Source organism: Balaenoptera ricei, chromosome 9 (genome assembly GCF_028023285.1).
Source record: "Balaenoptera ricei isolate mBalRic1 chromosome 9, mBalRic1.hap2, whole genome shotgun sequence".
Taxonomy (NCBI): domain Eukaryota; kingdom Metazoa; phylum Chordata; class Mammalia; order Artiodactyla; family Balaenopteridae; genus Balaenoptera; species Balaenoptera ricei.
In genome coordinates, this window is record NC_082647.1 from 20,039,572 (window position 1) to 20,058,034 (window position 18,463).

General features: G+C 40.6%; 1 protein-coding gene across 1 annotated transcript in view; it reads right to left on the reverse strand.

Moving 5' to 3' along the window:
- EXOC4 (exocyst complex component 4) overlaps positions 1-18,463 on the reverse strand; it is an 823,186-nt gene that overhangs the window by 798,488 nt on the left and 6,235 nt on the right. Inside the window, exon 2 of the mRNA XM_059933354.1 lies at positions 5,100-5,289. Within this exon, the coding sequence (XP_059789337.1) occupies positions 5,100-5,289 (190 nt within the window). The remainder of the gene's footprint in view (positions 1-5,099; positions 5,290-18,463) is intronic.

An 18,463-nucleotide genomic window follows, 5' to 3' on the forward strand; every position in this document is an offset into this window, starting at 1 on the left:
TTTAAGGTCTTAAATTCTGAGAGGCTCCACTCAACCTTTTCCAAAGGCAACACTATCCTTTTGAGTTGCAGAGTCTGGATACAGAACACAAATACAGATACAGTTAAACTTAATGAAAAGACTGCCTTGTAGTTCTTATGACTGCATTAATGATCCAGACCACTGCCTAGATTTTAAATGATGATATCTCATTCTTGCCCACAGTTTAGCATGTCCATTTCTAGGCTTTTTTCCCTTTCTCATACAAGCAGCTGGGATTTCCTATCTTATGTCTGGGCTTTAATAACTTCCTACCAAAACCATGTTGTCCTACTGTGACTTTCTTTTTTATATCAATTAAGGTTATTCTTCATTCTAATTCTACCTCACAACATATACTTTCATATAAAAAGTCACAAAATTATTTTAGTTAAATGTTAAGTAATGAATGTTACATTACTCAATGATCAAGCCCTAACAACTTCACTTTAACAATCACATATGGTTATTTCCAATTACAGGCAAGAGAAACGAGTTAAGAGCTCGATCAAGCACTAACAGAACAGCCAAAACTGGGGCGAAATGTAAAGTGTTTGTGCGCACATCACAACAGAGACAAGTATCTGTTTTCCCTTCAGTTTACCTGCTTCTATGACAAGCATTAGATGGATACTTAGTATCTTTAAAGAAACCTGGTATCATCTAATCTACTTAATACAGGATGGAAGAAACACTCAAATTCAAATACTACCAACAAGCATACGGCCCAAGTTCCCAACTCATATCCATTCATATTCATCTATTCTGGTGCTGCTATAACAGTCATTATAACAGACACTGGTAGAACCTATAAATTCTGAGGTTTTCTAATGCAGTAACATCTCATTTGTACTCAACAGTAATAAGACAGCCCAACTATTTTACTTATCCACATAATTGACCTGATCAATCATACATGGTATTTTATTTGCACATTTAATCTCAAAAAAATTCCAGGTGGACTTGACTGATATAAAGAAGTCTGGAGCATCGAAGAAGAGTCAAATCTATCTGTCAGCTCATATTATCCTCAAGGACAGAGATTCTACCAACAAGAATCCATAAATGAAAGAAATACCAAAACGGGAAATGTAAACAGTTCGGTGTTCTCAAGCTTTAAAAGCTAACAAAGCATGAATGTGAACACCTTCATCTGCCTTGGCCCCCACTAAAATCTATTCTCAGTATAGCAGCTAGAGTGGCCCTTCTAACATGTTAGACACATCGTGCCGTTCTTGGGCTCAAAACCTTACGATGATTTCCACACACCCAGAGTTAAAACCAAACTCCTTACAGTGGTCAAGACCCCACGTGACCTGACCCACTCTGCCACAGACCCCCCACCAGCTCCCTCGTCTCCCTCTGCCACTCTCCCCACTTCTCACTGTGCTCCAGCTCCGACCTCACTGCTCCCCCAAATTCCAATCATGTTCTTGCTTGAGGATCTTCCTGTACCTGCTATTCCTTCTTCCTGGGGTGCTTTTCTGGAGTCTCCCTCACCTTCTTCTAGTGTTGGCTTCAATATAACCTCAGTGAAGCCTTCCCTGACCACTCTGTTCAAAACAGCAACTCCCTATTCTCCTTCCTTGCTTTTATTTTAATTTAATTTTTTTTTAAGCACAGCATTTCTTACCATCTGTTATACCCTCTTACTAATTTATAGCCTGCCTTTCTTGACTAGAAGGTAAACTCCACGAGGACAGGAATTTTTGTTTGTTTTACTCACTTCTATACCCCAGGACCTAGACCACTGCTCAGCACAAAACAAACACTTAATATAGAGACTAAATCAATGTTGCTAAATATCATCTATTTGTTTTCCTGTGTCTTCCCACTAGCATGTAAGCTCCATGAGGACAGGGACAGGCATTTTCCATTACATGGAAATCTAAAACAGATTTCAGTATCGAAACCACCACCAGCACATAGCTGGCACTCCACACATATTTACTGAGTGAAACCTCGTTCCATTCTTTTGGCAGAGAGCAGAAAGAAAATTTCAACTCAGATTCACACATTCTCAACATCTTGCTTGGCTCTGAAATAATGTAAACCAATGATTACTGAATCATCCCCATTTTTACTTTAAAAGTATACATACCTTTATTTTGTATACAATCTCAAGTGCAATTAAAAACCAAAAATGACAGGCAAAGATTAGTGAGGAAACATCAGTGTTTCCTTGGTGATAAGAAACACTTTCACAGTACAAAACTGTCAAATGACACAATAAAAACAAACTCCCTTTCATTTTTCCCTAAAATTTTCTTCTCCCACGTATCAATTATCAAAGGCTTTCTTGAAAAGAGATTTAGCCCTTTATTTTTCTCTTGCCAATACTGAGGCTAGTTCATAACACTGAGTTGTGTGACATTTACTTTCTTGACAACTGTCTGATATAATAGAAAAAAGTGTGTTGTTGTTTCCTTTTGCTCAAAACTCCAGCATACTTGAGAATGAGGAGGACGGTGAAAAGACGGGCTACGAACACTCCTGTGAAATAATCAAGATGAGAGTCTCCTTTTCAGTACCAGCAAACACTCTTTGTTTGGGCAAAGATACTATTGACTCGGAGTGACAGGGAGTCCAGGCAGAGACCACTGCAGTGCCTCCCTTCAGATTAGGACGAAGTCCTTCCAGTCAAGCACACTCATCAGAAAACACAAATACCAAGAGGTCCTTCACTCTTACTGCGATTACCCGAGGCAAAGCCAGAAGGTCAGCAGCTCTACAGATTCACTTTCTGACCCCTCTTGAGCTTAGTATATTGGGTCCAAATGGACTACAGGTCACTTTATATCTAGAGCTACTGATCTATAGCTTTACCTAGCTTCACCGATAAATCCACAGGATGAACTCACCACTCGTGAAGGCTAAGAATTATAGAATTCCTTTTGAAAATGCCCAGTTAATTTTAAAATGTAAAGCGGTCACCACATTGCTTCAAAAAAGGTTAAGAACCTACTGATTGTGGAACTGTACTCTTCAAGGCTGAAACTCACATATAACAGCATTCTTAGAAGAATCATTTAGGTACCTATTACCAAATCATAAGGTCTAGAAGGCAGGGAAGAAACATGGGAGGAGATCGTAGGCACAGCCATCACTGGGCAGGTACATCCAGAGAATTCCCGAACCAATCAAATAGCACAGGGCAGCGCACTTCAAATGGTCTATGCAGCTCTCAGGCCACAGAGGTGCTTGAGGGTCAGCTGCTGAGCGCTAAGGAGGGGAGCCAGCATGAGGCTCTGCATCTCTCAGCCCAATACCAAACAAGAGGCAACTGGTATGTTGGGGTTCTGCAAAATATCTCATGTACAAAGAAATGGGGGGCTACTGCTTAAAAGATGTCTGAAAACCAGCATCAAGGACCTCAGAGCAGGGAGACCAGAGTTCAAATCCTAAATTTGTTGAGTGGGGAACAGACATAATTCTGCCTGACAAGGAATCAGTGCCCAGTAAGTGGGAGCAATTGTTATTTATCAGAGAGCAGTAATACAAGGTATTAAAGGAGTGACCCTCAAAGTACATAGCCAAGAACCACATAACTATGATGTGACAGTATATAACCTTTATTTGATCAGTTCATCCCTTGGCCAAATATAAAAAATACCCCTTATGAACCCACTGTATCCTTTAGGAACTAAAGATGTGGCACCCAGGAACCAAAAGTTTTTCAAAGACCAACCACAGAAGGAAGGGGGGAGGGGAGGGAGGGAAGGAAGGAGAGAGGAAGGAAGGAAAGAAGAAAGGAACCAAGTTCTGCCTTGCAAACCAGAAATAGAGACACAGATGTAGAGGACAAATGTATGGACACCAAGAGGGGAAAGCGGGGTGGGTGGGTAGTGGTGGGATGAATTGGGAGATTGGGATTGACATATATACACTAATATGTATAAAATAGATAACTAATAAGAACCTGCTGTATAGCACAGGGAACTCTACTTCACTTCGCTGTACAGTAGAAACCAACACAACATTGTAAAACAACTATACCCCAATAAAAAAAGAAAGAAGAAGAAAGGAACCAAGAAGAGGAAAGGAGAGGAAGAGAGAAGGGAGAAAGAAAAAGAGTGAAAGAAAAACAGCTCCAAAATATGAAAGACAATTACAAAATAAAAATTAATACATGCTTGTCACTACTAAAGAATAATATCAAGAACTTCAGTATTCATAAATATTTACGTTTAAATAATTTGTGAGTCAGATTTTCTTCTCAAAAACCACCAAGAATGTACAATGACTGCAGAGAAATCACAACCAACTTCAAATGGGGTGACATACTCAAAACCAAAAATTTTTTTTATTTTCAACTGCTACAGCAATACACACACACAGAATGTGTGACATGAGCACAATAAATACATTTAATACATTATAACGAGAACCTCTAACAATAAAAGGCCCTAGAGTCTTAAAACAGCTCCCCTTTTAGGCTTCCTCAAGTTGAGGCCATCTCCTCTGTGCCATTTCACACTGCAGTGAAAAGTAATGGCAGAGGGACTTCCCTGGTAGAGCAGCGGTTAAGAATCCACCTGCCAACGCAGGGGACATGGGTTCGATCCCTGGTCCAGGAAGATCCCACATGCCACAGAGCAACTAAGCCTCTGCACCACAACTACTGAGCCTGCGCTCTAGAGCCCGTGAGCCACAGCTACTGAGCCCGTGTGCCCCAACTACTGAGCCCACGCACCTAAAGTCTGTGCTCTGCAACAAGAAAAGCCACCACAATGAGAAGCCCATGCACCGCCACAAAGAGTAGGCCCCACTCACCGCAACTAGAGAAAGCCTGCGCACAGCAAGGAAGACCCAATGCAGCCAAAAATAAAAAATAAATTTATTAAAAAAAAAAAAGTAATGGCAGAAGCCAAGGATCAGACTTAAGGGAGAAAAGAAGCAAGGCCAGATGCCCTCTGTGATCCTCTGCAGCCTGGCTTTCCAGAAACCCGCAAAACTCCTGCAAAGCATCAGTATGAATCACTCGTTAAGGCTATTACCACTACCAGGGCACCTTCAAGCTATAACACCTGGACTGATGGTAGATGCAACAATCACCAGATATTAGAAGGATGGAGGCTTACCTGCTTTATTTTGTTTCGGGAGTTGGTGATGCGCTCTGTGATGCTCTGGTACGTGCGAATGGCTGTTGTCAATTCTGTGTAATGCTGCACGATCAATTCATCCAGGTCACGATCACACTTCTCATAGGCTTCTTCAAGACGCCCCTTCTCGTTTTCTCTGTCTTCAACATCATCACTGGTAGACAGGGTCCTGGTAAAGACAGAATATATCAAGCTGAGGCAAACTTAAAACCCAAAAGTAGACGAAGGATGAGTTAGTCAATGAGAGCACATTCACCTCACTGACTAGGAAATGAAACAAGTTACTAAGAGAAAATATGAAACCGCCTGCATAGTAAATTCCAGTAGCCTATCTAAATGGATTTATTGGTTGCCGATCAAAGGAGTCTTTCTCTTCACTTTTCCCCTTGGCGTAATCAGGTAACAGGCAGCATGAGCTCTGCAAGAGCCTGGGTAGGTCTTGATTTGTTGGAGTGAATTCAAGTACTTGCATTCCCCTTACCAGTGACAAGTCTGGCCAATGAGACCTAAGGACTTCTAGGAGTTTTTTCTTTTTTTTAAATGATATTTTATTTATTTATTTATTTTATTTATTTTTGGCTACTTTGGGTCTTCGCTGTGGCGCACAGGCTTTCTCTAGTTGCGGCGAGCGGGGGCTACTCTTCGTTGCGGAGCATGGGCTCTAGGCGTGCGGGCTCAGTAGTTGTGGATTGCGGGCTCTAGAGCGCAGGCTCAGTAGTTGTGGCACACGGGCCCAGGTGCTCCACGGCATGTGGGATCTTCCTGGGCCAGGGCTCGAACCCGTGTCCCCTGCATTGGCAGGCGGACTCTTAACCACTGTGCCACCAGGGAAGCCCCTAGAAGTAGTTTTCTTGCAAGAAGGTTAACAGGAAGCAGGTCCCTTTTCCCAACACTGGGTATTGTTATACAAAACTAAGATAATCATACATTAGCCATACTATAATCCTGGAAGGGGAAGCCAAGAGAAATGCCAAGCTACTGCCATTACATCATTGGGCCACTGAAGCAGCCAACCCACAGCTGCCTTACCGAGGGACTCCGTGTTAGGGGAGATAATAAATATCCATTGTTTAAGTCACTTTCGTTTGGTCTTCTTTTATATATAGCCAAAAGCATACTTACTATAAAATTTCTTCTACACTGAGGAACCGCCTTCCAAATAGTTCATTCAAATGACCTGAATTTAGTACAGAGCCCCCTAGCGGCCTGGAAATAAGGTCACAGTCATTCTAAAATCCATTACAACAGCAATATCAGCTATACTACAAGGCAGTTCCTGCATCTACTATTCTTCCAACAGCACTAACAAGATTGATACGAATCAACAATAAGCAGGGAAAGAGATAGATACACTTATTAAAAATCTTTCAATAACTTAGTTTGATACATGAACCACAGATCTTGTTTCCTCTTTTATCCTTCTTGGATAATTTTTTTTTTTAATTTAGTGTTATAATCAGTAACAAAGAAACCTTTTTCTCTTATCTGTTGGCTGCGGTAATTTAGTTTCATTAAATTCCCTCAGATTTGTCAGCTTATACATTCAGCATACTTTATTTCATTTATCTTTTTTAATTTAGGGAGGGGGTAGTTTAGGCTCTCAATGATGGATGCAATCAATTATAAGTCCATCATTAGAACTGCTTTCAGAGATGGTCTGTCAGCGAATCAGTCACATATCCCCTTCCAGATTTTTGCAAGCAAAATACTGTACAACAGTCCTCTACAAAATGTCATTTAGAGCAAAATATCTTAATTCATGAGTCATATAATATATAAAACTTATCTTCCAATTTAGAGGGTGATTCAGCAGGCCAGTCTCTGACTTCAATCTAACCTCAAAAAAGAAGTTTTTAAATGTGTTAGGGATGTCAAGAGATGGGGCCCAGCATGAAATGGGGAGCAGGAGGGACAGAAATGGAATGAAGGAAAAGGCGAAGCCTGTGAGGGCTACAGGATACACTCCAGGCAACACACTGGGAACCCCAAGACTTGAAGGAAGGCCTTTACCATGCCAGATCCTGTGTCCTCCTCTGTCAACTGGTAAGCCTACACCAGACTACCTCCAAGCTTACTTTCAGGTAGAAAATACCACACAAGCATTTGACTAACAAAGTAAATCAGAGTAGAGAACTTAGAGGGAACTTGGTTTCAAAGAGAGAGCTACCAATACTACTTGCAGTATTTGGCTACAGGGTGGCTAAGCATATCATCCTGTTGTTTCTGTGATCTATAACTTTGCTCTTTAAATCTGAAACCTTCCAGGCTGTTAATCTCAAGTAAAGCACAATCAGAAAATGCCTTCAATTTATCAAGTGTCCCAAAGGGAAGAGTTCCCAGATACTTAACTATTATATCCCCCCTTTCACAGCAAATGGCCACAGACCACTGTGCAAATGGCTACACTGGATCAGTTTGCCATCTTTACGACGCTCTGCATGATTTCCTCCCCACCACCGTTTGTGGAAGGAAACATGCCAAGCATTTCACATTGTTTACATTAACTAGTAGAATTACCATCAAGGAAGATGTCAGGCTGAGAGAGAGGACACCTGCTCGGGCATCAGTGGTCACTGTAACACATTACCACAGCATTAGGAATTATTTAGAAAACAGAAAGCGTTACTAAAATGAAGATGAAAGAGTAAGTTGGGCCTATAGGGGGTTTTAGCTCCTATTTTCATTTGCAGAGAAAATATTTATGTAAGGAAATAGCCTGTGCCATGTTTGCCCCACATTTGAATTTCATCCTCCTGATGTAAACCGGGCTGAATGACATTTTGCCTTTAGTCAAAAATACCTACATAGGAGAACTCTGAGAGAACAAAACCATTAAAGTTTTTTTTTTTTTTTTAATTAGAGAAAAGGAAGGCAGCGATAACAGCCACTAATATCTAAAGGCTGTACATTTTTTTTTTGGTTACAATATTTTTTTAAATTAATTAATTTATTTATTTATTTATTTTTGGCTGTGTTGCGTCTTCGTTTCTGTGCGAGGGCTTTTCTCTAGTTGCAGCAAGCGGGGGCCACTCTTCATCGCGGTGCGCGGGCCTCTCACTGTCGCAGCCTCTCTTGTTGCGGAGCACAGGCTCCAGACGCGCAGGCTCAGTAGTTGTGGCTCACAGGCCTAGCCGCTCCGCGGCATGTGGGATCTTCCCAGACCAGGGCTCGAACCCGTGTCCCCTGCGTTGGCAGGCAGACTCTCAACCACTGCACCACCAGGGAAGCCCAAGGCTGCACATTTTATAGAAAGTATGTTTAATCCTCAGAACAGCCCACTGGAGTGGGTCCCGTGGTTATCCTCCCTCTCCCTTTTTATAGGAGAGGCATGAGATTTGACCTCCCACTTCACTCCTCCATACTGTCAAGAAATGCGAAGTCTGAGACTTTATCCTACTTAGAAGCTAACAAGTTAGCCTGCCGCAGTTCCACGGATGCTGCGGGAAGTCACAAAACTCCCGGGTGGGTCACAAGCTCAGGACTTTATTAGTCACAGCACAGCAAGTAACACGAGCATCGGCATATTTGTAGCAGGCCCCCTGCCCCCAAGTCCCATGGGCGTTGGAAAGATGGGCCCAAATGGATGCCTGCACATGCTGAGTTGCTGGAGAGGAACCCTGAGCTTAAACATGCCCACTTAAAGGCAGTAAACATGCCTGCCCTTTGCTCTGGAAAGATTATCGCTATCTTCCAAACATGTCAAACAAACATCCTTGACAGTCTAAAACGAAGGGCACCCGTACTTTGCTCACAAGAACTTCAGAAACACAACCTTCCCAAGGAGAATTGTCTCCCAACAAAAATGAAACCTAATTCATTGGGTTCCTCCGGGGACTGCATGGTGTCAAGCAATAGTAGACCATAAACGAAGATTCATTTCCAACCTGTTTTCTTTTCTGCAAAGTGAGACCAGAAATACAATGCCTCCCACAATAAATATCTGCAAAATGAATGAATGATAGACCATAAATGCAGACTAACTCTAGGGAGAAAGTTCCCACACATGCTACCAAAACGCAGCAAATTTCAGTGTAGGATTATCCTACTTTAAGCAAGTCACTTGACCTGAACTGAGAGCAGGGTAGAAGAGAACGTTTGTCATCTGGCTCACCCCGCTAGCCAGGTCAGGAACTTTTCCTCGGCCTTCTAAGTCTCTGTACAAGGGAAACCTCACTGGCCCACAAATCCATTCACTGCAATTTTGAACTGCTCTACTTGTTACAAGGTCTTTCATTAACATAAAGCAAAATCAGCCTCTTTGTAATTTCTACCCATTGATCCTAGTTCCACCTTTTTCAGCAACATAAAATTAGTCTATTCCCTCTTTCATAAAGTCTCTCTTTAAATGGTAAAGGACTCTCAATAGTTTTTTCTCACCTTCAGCACCTCCAATTTCTTCATCTGTTTCTTCCACAACATGGCAGCCCACCAGCCTTGTTACTTTCTCCTGAAGTTCCCTTGAAAATGGGTAACACTCACATAGAACTTACTACATTAATCTAAGTGGTTTATATATAATAATTTATTCCAGACAACACCTGTGGAGTAGGTGCCATTGTCCCCCCCTCTTCTTACAAATGAAGACTGAGTTGTGCGTTTGAAGCACAGAACTTTTAAGTAGCAGAGCCAGGCCTCAAACCTGGAGAGTCTGGTTCTTAAAAGGTTCCCTATCCTGCCTCAAGATGTGGTATTCAGAACTGACACAACATACTTCTAATATGGTGTGACCATCCAAACAGAAAGAGGCTTTATATCCCATAATATAGGCACTCTATTTCTAATCATGTAACCTAAAACTACACAGCACTTTTTTTGTAAATGTTGAGTCCAAAAATGATCCAAGATCCCTTTGACTGTAAGTACAGACAATCTAGCTCTCACTCACCCTCTACTTGGGAGATTTTAAAACTAAATGCACAAATTTACATGCATTCCTGTGTCCCACATTTTGGGAAAAGAAGGTCAAAAGTGAGGCACAGGATATAAATTACTGAGTGCCTATTATACACCAAACAATGCAGTGGTTATTTTGTACACATAGTTTAAGGTGACTCTCAGAATGGTCTGGTGAGATAGTATCACCACTTTTTTACAGATCATGAATCAAAGGAACAGAGAGGTAAAGTTGCACACATGCACACAGCTAACATCAAAAATGAAATTAAAGCTAAATATACTTGATGCCAAAACCCATGCCCTTTCCGCTATACATGCTGTGAAACCTACTTTCCTGCCTTCAGCTCCTGAGCTGCAGGACTGCAGCCTAATCAAGCTACAGCCCACATGTCAAGGGAGGAGTGAACAGCTAGAGATGTCAACAGAGCACTTGGCAGCTTTTTCAGTAGTAATAGTCTTGAATCTGGACAAGAAGGTTTAAAAAGCATGAGCTAAAAGAAGACACGGAGCAGAGGAGAAACTATTTGAAGTTGCCATCCCAAGATGCCTTCAAGTTACTGAATCATTCTTTAGAGCTTTTTCCATTCCTATCTCAAAATCATTATGCTTTACAAACTATTGCCAAGTTCATGGATGAACATAAAAGCGTAGATTCCAGTTAAGCTGGACACAGACGTCTCTGGATCACTAAGAATTTTTCACTAAGACAGCTCTGGCATTTGCATGATGAATTACATCACTAACCATGACTAATTAATCCCAGGAAGGAATTTATTTACCCAGTGGACTAAAAGGACCACGGTACCCATGCTAAGCTATTGTTAACAACTCCTCATAGGAACACGTACGTTAAATGGGTCTAGTGAATTTACAACCACCAGCTCCAAGAAAGCCCTATAGACAAGCATAAAAACCCAGGGGAAATATCTGCAGGTCTAAAATGAAATTTGTCAGTTTCCTCTTTGATACCAGCTTCTGTATTTCAGTGTAGCCGGTCAAGTGTTTTGAAAGGAAAATAACTAGTCACTGTAACTGGCTCCTTCTATGGAACAATTTTGCTTTCACTTTGGACTTAATAGAGTAATGGAGTCCAGACAGGAGAAAGTACACAGAAGTCGATATTACTCTTTAAAAAAGACAAAAGCAAGATCAAATAAAAGAAAAAGCACACCTATGAAAACAGGGTTAGTCACCCAAAGGTAACCTATCACTCAAGAGAAACAATAACCTCCAGTCAAAGGCAGAATAAGATGAAAAAAACAAATCTACAATACTACCATTAGGAATACAGCAGAAGCGTCTTACTTCTCTGACCAAATAATGTCAGACATGAGGCGTCTGCAACTTTCAAGCTCTTTGACCCTGGGCAAGTCACTTAACATGTCTGGGCCTGTTTCTTTCCTTGTCAAACAGACAAGGTAAGAGAACCTGCCTCACCAGGTTATCGTGAGGATTGGAGAAGTGTGTGAATGTGTTTTGTAAAATATAAAGTGCCCTCAATGTGTGGGCTGACACGTTATTAGGAACAAAATAAATCATTTGTGAATCACAACACTGTTAGCCCAAATCCCCTAAAGCCTCCCCCAGTGGAAAATTCCTGAGCATATTTATGAACTGATATTTTAGACCTTTTCTCTATATTCTTATGGTGCCTGGTACACTAAGAGCTTAGATAAAGCTAAATAATGAGCAGCAGCAAGATGCAGGATCTGAAGAGGTCATGGAGGGTAGTTACCTGCCTTAAGAAACAACTGCAACTAGACTATCTCACACAAAGAAATGTCAGTTCAAAAATCTACAGGAGAGGACAAGCAATAGTTACATTGACCCTATTTAGTCCATTTAGTCATTGAACAAATAGTTATGACACACCTACAACTTAGCAGGCATAGCTGTAAGTGGCTAGAGACACAGCTGTGAACATAAACCAATCCCTCCCTCATGAAGCTCACACCCTGGTCTAGTGGGGGAAGCAGGCATACAACATGTGGAGGCCGGGAGAGTGAGGGAGCAGCTATGGAAAAATGAAGGCAGGGTAGGGAGAAGGGAGACTCTTTTACACAAGAAGGCCAGGAATGGTTTCTCAGATCAAGATGCCATTTGAACAGAGCTTTCTAGAAAGCCGGAGGGGTGGGGAGGGGTGCGGCTGGCACTACCTGGGTAAAATGATCCCAGAGACAACAGAAGACGCACAGGCCCTGAAGTAGGACATGTTTGGCCTGTTCAAGGAACAAGGAATGGTCAAGAAGTCAATGTGGCTTTAGAGAAGGGAGGAAGGATGACAATGATAGGAGACGAGGTCAGAGAGGAAGCTGGGAGCCAGATCAGGACAGCTTTATGGGCTTTTACTCTAAAAGTGTTCTCTGAAGTCACTTGGGAGTTAGCACCAAAGAAAAGAATGACAGCTTTCAACCAACAGTTAATGGTGAATAATGAGTAACAATATTTACTTTCAAGTTTCATTTCAATTCTATCCCAGTTCTTTCCAAAAAAGATCTGAGATGGTTTGTATATACAAGAATGTGGACAATACAAATGAGAAATAGGAACTAGCTAAAGACATGCAGGACAACAATGCCATATAAATGTAAAACACAGGTACGCAGGTCATATGGACAAACGTAGCATGTATGAAATGAGCCCCCAATTTAACTTTGGTGTACCTAGTAGCCAATGCAAAAAGAGAACCCTAGCCCATTATATGTAATTCCCATTCTCAAAAAGACAGATTCCAGTTGCTCTAAGCAAGCAAACTTTAAACTAGTACTAAATTCTAAAAAAAAAAAAAAAAAAACCTTTCACTTAAAACAAGAAGACATACACTTCCCTGGTGGCACAGCAGTTAAGAATCCACCTGCCAATGCAGGGGACACGGGTTCGAGCCCTGGTCCGGGAAGATCCCACACGCCACGGAGCAACTAAGCCCATGTGCCACAACTACTGAGCCTGAGCTCTAGAGCCTGAGAGCCACAACTATTGAAGCCCTCTTGCCACAACTACTTAAGCCTGTGCGCCTAGAGCCCGTGCTCTGCAACAAGAGAAGCCACTGCAATGAGAAGCCCGCGCACCGCAACGAAGAGTAGCCCCCACGTGCAACAACTGGAGAAAGCCTGCGCGTAGCAATGAAGACCCAACGCAGCCAAAAATAAATAAAAATTTTTTAAAAATAAAGTAAAAATAAAAGAAGACATTATACAATATAGTGACCAATGTCCTCAACAACCTTCTAAAAACAAAGTAATAAATTTTACATGGCCATTTCTTATAAGTTCCTTCAAGAACGTAACATTAAAACAGAACTCGGACCTAAGAGATTTTCAAAGACTCTGAATATAGTCCAAAGTATTAAGCTTTCCAATGATTTTAATCTAAGAATAGAATTTAGGGAATTTAAAGGACTAAATGGATCAAATCATGTTTCATTAACTTCCTCCTCTGAGCAAGCCTTTTGATAGTTCAAGCTGACCAGACAGCAATTCTCTGAAGAGAGTCCACAGTACAAGTATTCGGTATTGGAGGGCTAACAGAGGACTGTTAAACATTGTAAGACAGAAAAGCATGTAGTAAGACTGACAACCAATTGTGAAAAATTAGCCTGACCAGGGCTCTTGCCTGAGCCTCAAGATTGCCAGACTGTCACTCTGGAAGCATTTTAGGGTATTTTAACAAATAAGAGTGCCCAGAGTACCATATGTTATGGACTGAATTGTGACACACACACCACCTACCACCACCAAATTCATATGTTGAAGCCCTAATCTCTAACGTGACTGTATTTGGAGGCAGGGCCTAGAAGGGAGGTAATAAAGATTAAGTGAGGTCATATAGGCAGGGCGTTAATGTGATGGAACTGGTGTCCTAAAAAGAGGAAGAGACACAAGAGAGCCCTCTCCCTCCCCACACACTCAGAGGAAGGGCCATCTGAGGACACACAAGAAGGTGGCCATCTACCAGCCAAGAAGAGAGGCCTCACCAGACACCAACCCTGATGGTACAATACCGTGATCTTAGACTTCTAGCCTCCAAAACTGTGAGAAAATCTGTTGTTTAAGTAACCCAGTCTATGGTATTTTGTTATGGCAGCCTGTGCAGACTAAAACACCACCCTATAAAACACAGGAGGTGTTATTCTGGTTGGGTAAAATCTCAAGGCAGATGTTATCAGTAATCCCCCGCTTAACCACAGCAACACAGATTCTTCCCCAAGAAGAGTTAGCTGCCTGATAGAGTCTCAGATAACTAATTAACCTGCTATAAGAAATATTTAACATAATACACCTGAATTTTGGTGACACCTGCAGAATAATCAGCATTAAGTCAGGCTTTCTGATAACAGTTAATACACTTAATTGTCTTCTAAGGGCATTCCTTGTTGACATCCAGTGACCTCTCCTCCAGGAATAATAAAGATTAAACAATTAATGGAAATCACTTCAAGCAACTCAGAAAAACTACTTACAAGTAAGGTTCACATATCCAGCAATCACTTACCAGGAAGCTACAGCTCTATAGATCAAAATCTACAGTAAGAATCAAATCTCCTCAGTGATCCCCATTCTGGGAAGTACTCAAAGTGGGCCCCTTAGCAGATAAACTAGATGCCACTGAGCCCCTGCACTTTTTACTCATCAAGCACCGAATCCCTCAATCAGTACCACCTTCTCTCTTTTTAGGACAATTCTTATTAATTTTTTAAACTGCATAATGGAAAAAGCAGAAGACAAGGAGTCATCTTTACAACATATTCTGACTTATTATCATAAGGCCCAAACTAAGTATTTTTAAACTCTCAACAAATATTCAAGGGTTAACTAATTTCTGAACCTCACTCCAAGTAGGACGAAAATGAACAATTAACTTACTGATCTTTCTAGAACATAGTATTCCTTTTTGTTATTGATCCCAACACAAGAAAAAAAGAGTCTAGAGCTGACATGATTCTTGAAAACGTCAATTCTATTTTCTTTTCCAAACTGCTTTTAACTAGAAGATATTAGGTTACACTATTAGATCCACTTAGCCGTTATTTCAGTGTGCGTCAGATTTTCTTTTCTTCGAAAATATGTAACAGCCATCCTAAGAAATGCCTGACAGTAACAATATACCTATTATGTCAGGAGGGACACTAAATACAGTTCTGAGTAGTGTGAAAGTACAAACTGAAAAGGAGAAAAAGAGTTTATACTAAGACTATGAACCCTAACCAAACAAGTTGAGAAGTGGTCTTCAAAGCCTATTAAACAAAGCAGACCCCTTTGTATAAGAAGAATAGTCTACGAAGGCTTCCAATGAACTATAAAAACTCATAATTCTGAGTTTTTAAAAAAAAATTACACATTAAATATATGAGATGTGTATCACTATATAATCACATAAGATATGGCTTCACTCAAAGCATAACCAAATCTACATTACACTTTTAAATCAGATTTTATTATATTCAATTAGACATTGCAATTGCTTGTTTCTTAATTATGTCTTATTAGATCCCACAAAATACAAGATAATCCCATCCCAATTGATAGCGATTCACAATGACAAGTCCCTCTGAAAAAGTTTTCTGACGCATAAAAACAACCTCCCCTAATTCACTACAAAGAGATTCACTTAATATCAAGTGACAGTAAACAATTTCTGCTTTAAAGTCAATTGAAAAATTCACTGGTGTCTTGCTTCAGACAGCACTTAGGGCCAATTACTACACCTGACACATGCAGTTTTTCTATATTTCAATTAACTCGGTTATATAAAACACTTGTGGGGACCGAAAGTATAAATCTTGTAGCCAACAGAGAAGGCCATTACCAAAATTAAGTAAAATCACCTCTACCAAAAGCATACAACAGTCTAAGGTTGACAAAGTCACTTAAAATCTCCCCCACCCTTACTGAACCAAACTCTACCTCTTTCACTCCCATTTTAAACCCCATGTCCTTAAAGCATTGTTTTCAGTCATCTCATTTTCCACCTCCAGTGGAATGTTTGTTACTACAACGCATTACAGCATTCGATCATTTTAAACGTGTATGCTATTTCCTAATGAGCAGTTTCTAGTGAGTTCCTCACAAAGTGTTTTATAAGATATTAATAGATATTATGTGGTAATAGGCTATTTTGGAAATTCTGGGTTACTCAAATTGAAGGTTTCCTAACAACAGTCATTTTCAGGAGACTTTAATATGTTAATGTACAAGGTACCTCTGGGCGGGCGGGAGGGTGTCTGGGTAAGGGCGGGGTGGATAGAACAGGAATATATTATGCAGCATTTCTGCAATTTATTAACCTACAGAACCTTGTCATTCCCACCACCTTCCCTCTCCCCAGAATATACATATATTATAAACATACATACACATGTGCATTTTTATGGAAATTTTCAAACACAAAAATTAAGAGACTCATTGAATAAACCCAGCTTCAACAATTATCAACACATTCCCATCTTGTTTCATCTATACTCTCACTGACTCCAACCTTCTTCCTTATTATTTTGAAGCAAATCCCAGAAGTGATATCGTTTTTACTGGTATGTATTTCAGTATTTATGTTAAGAATAGTACTTTTTTAAAAAGAAAAATAGCCATACCATTATCTCAGCTAAAAACAAGCTAACAATGCTACTTGGTTTCTTTTATTTTCCCAAATTATGCCCTAAGGGCTACTCAAACTAACATTTATTCGACTCACCTGAGACTCTTGTTAAACAGCAGATTCAGGTTAGGCGGTTCAGGTGGCGCCTAAGAGTCTGCATTTCTAACAAGCTCTCAAGTGACATTTTGAGTATAAAATAATGTCTCCCGTAATATTCAGCACAATGATACGGCACCAAGTTTCCAACAGAAAAAACCTGAATTACGTGCCACGGTATTTTTTGCAAAGGTTTTATAAAAACTTTTAAAAGAATAAATGAAAGTTAGAAAAGGTTCTAAGGATCTTGAAATACTTATTTTTCTTACAATGTCAAATGATACACGAGAATTTTCCCTTATAACTTCCCGTTAAATGGTGAGTCCCTGTGTTTTTCAAGGTGAAAACCACAAAGGACTGGCTACCATAAAGACCAAGGTCACAACTCATTTCATAGCTTGAAAGCAGTTAACAAAAACGTAAGGCGCAGCAGAGTATAAGACAATAGGGAGCAGAGCTCACCACTGCAAACTGAAAAAGGCCAGCACAGGTTGAAAGCATCCCAATGCAAAGAAAAACAAAACAACAACCAACAGAAAGAGTCTAAGTACTATGTCACCCAGAGAAAACCCATTTACCAACCACACTACACCTCAATAAACAATACCATCACAGGCATTACATAAACAAAAAGAACTATATTTTTTAAAATAAGTACATAAACAGATGCAAACTAGTTCCAAGGCATTTCTACGAGTTCTGGAGGAAAAGTTCCTGAAACAGTACTATACGAAATGAACTGTTTAATTAAATACTCTGTAAAATACTGCAAAATCAGAAAGACCATGAGCGCTGAGATACCTAGTTCACCTTCGCGCCACAACTTCATTTAGCACATCTGATTACCTTATTCTTCCTCTCTGAGCATATGCAACCCAAAATTTGACCCATGACGATTAATCTTCTGAGATATTTTTTAAAATATGAAGCACTGATAGACTTCTACTCCTGGAACGGATGAAATAACAGAAAATAGATTTACCCTCCCATCTGAAACAACAAACAGAACAGGTTTCAAAACCTTGGACTTTCTGAAAGCTGTTCGAACTTGCAGAGCAGAGTCCCGGAGAGGAGAGAGCTACCCAAAGCACCCTGGAGATCTGTGGAGGAGCTCCCGCGAGTCTTCCCCTGAGCATGCGCGAGTCTTCCCCTGAGCATGCGCGAGTCTTCCCCTGAGCATGCGTGGTAGGAAACTACTCAAGGCCACAAAAAGAACCACCTGAAAGCACTGCGGGAACAATTATCTGAAATCACACACAGCCCGAGTGAAAAGTCTCATCGCTCACAGAGCACTGGGTGGGGTACTCAGAAGGATTTTGCCATAGTACTGAGACAAAATGGCCCTAAACTAATGTTGCTCTGCTCCCAATTAGCAAAATTTAAAACAGAACCTTAAAGGGCCACACTGTTTCCAAGTAACTTAACCACATCCCAGAACAGTGCTCAAGAATATTTATAGGAAATCAAAGATATCCAATATCAGTACCCAACCAGGTAAAATTCACAAAATCTAGCATCCAAAAAGTGGCAAGGCACACGGGGGTTGGGGGGGGGGGGGAATTAATCAACCGAAACTAACCCCAAAATGACCGACAGATGATAAAATTAGCAAAGAAGAACATTTAAAGTTACAACACCTGTATTCCATATGTTCAAGAAGCTATGGGAAAGACTGAAGATATTTTTTTAAAATACCCAAATCAAACTTCTTAGAGAGCAAAACCACAATCTAATAAAAATTACATTACATGGAATTAACA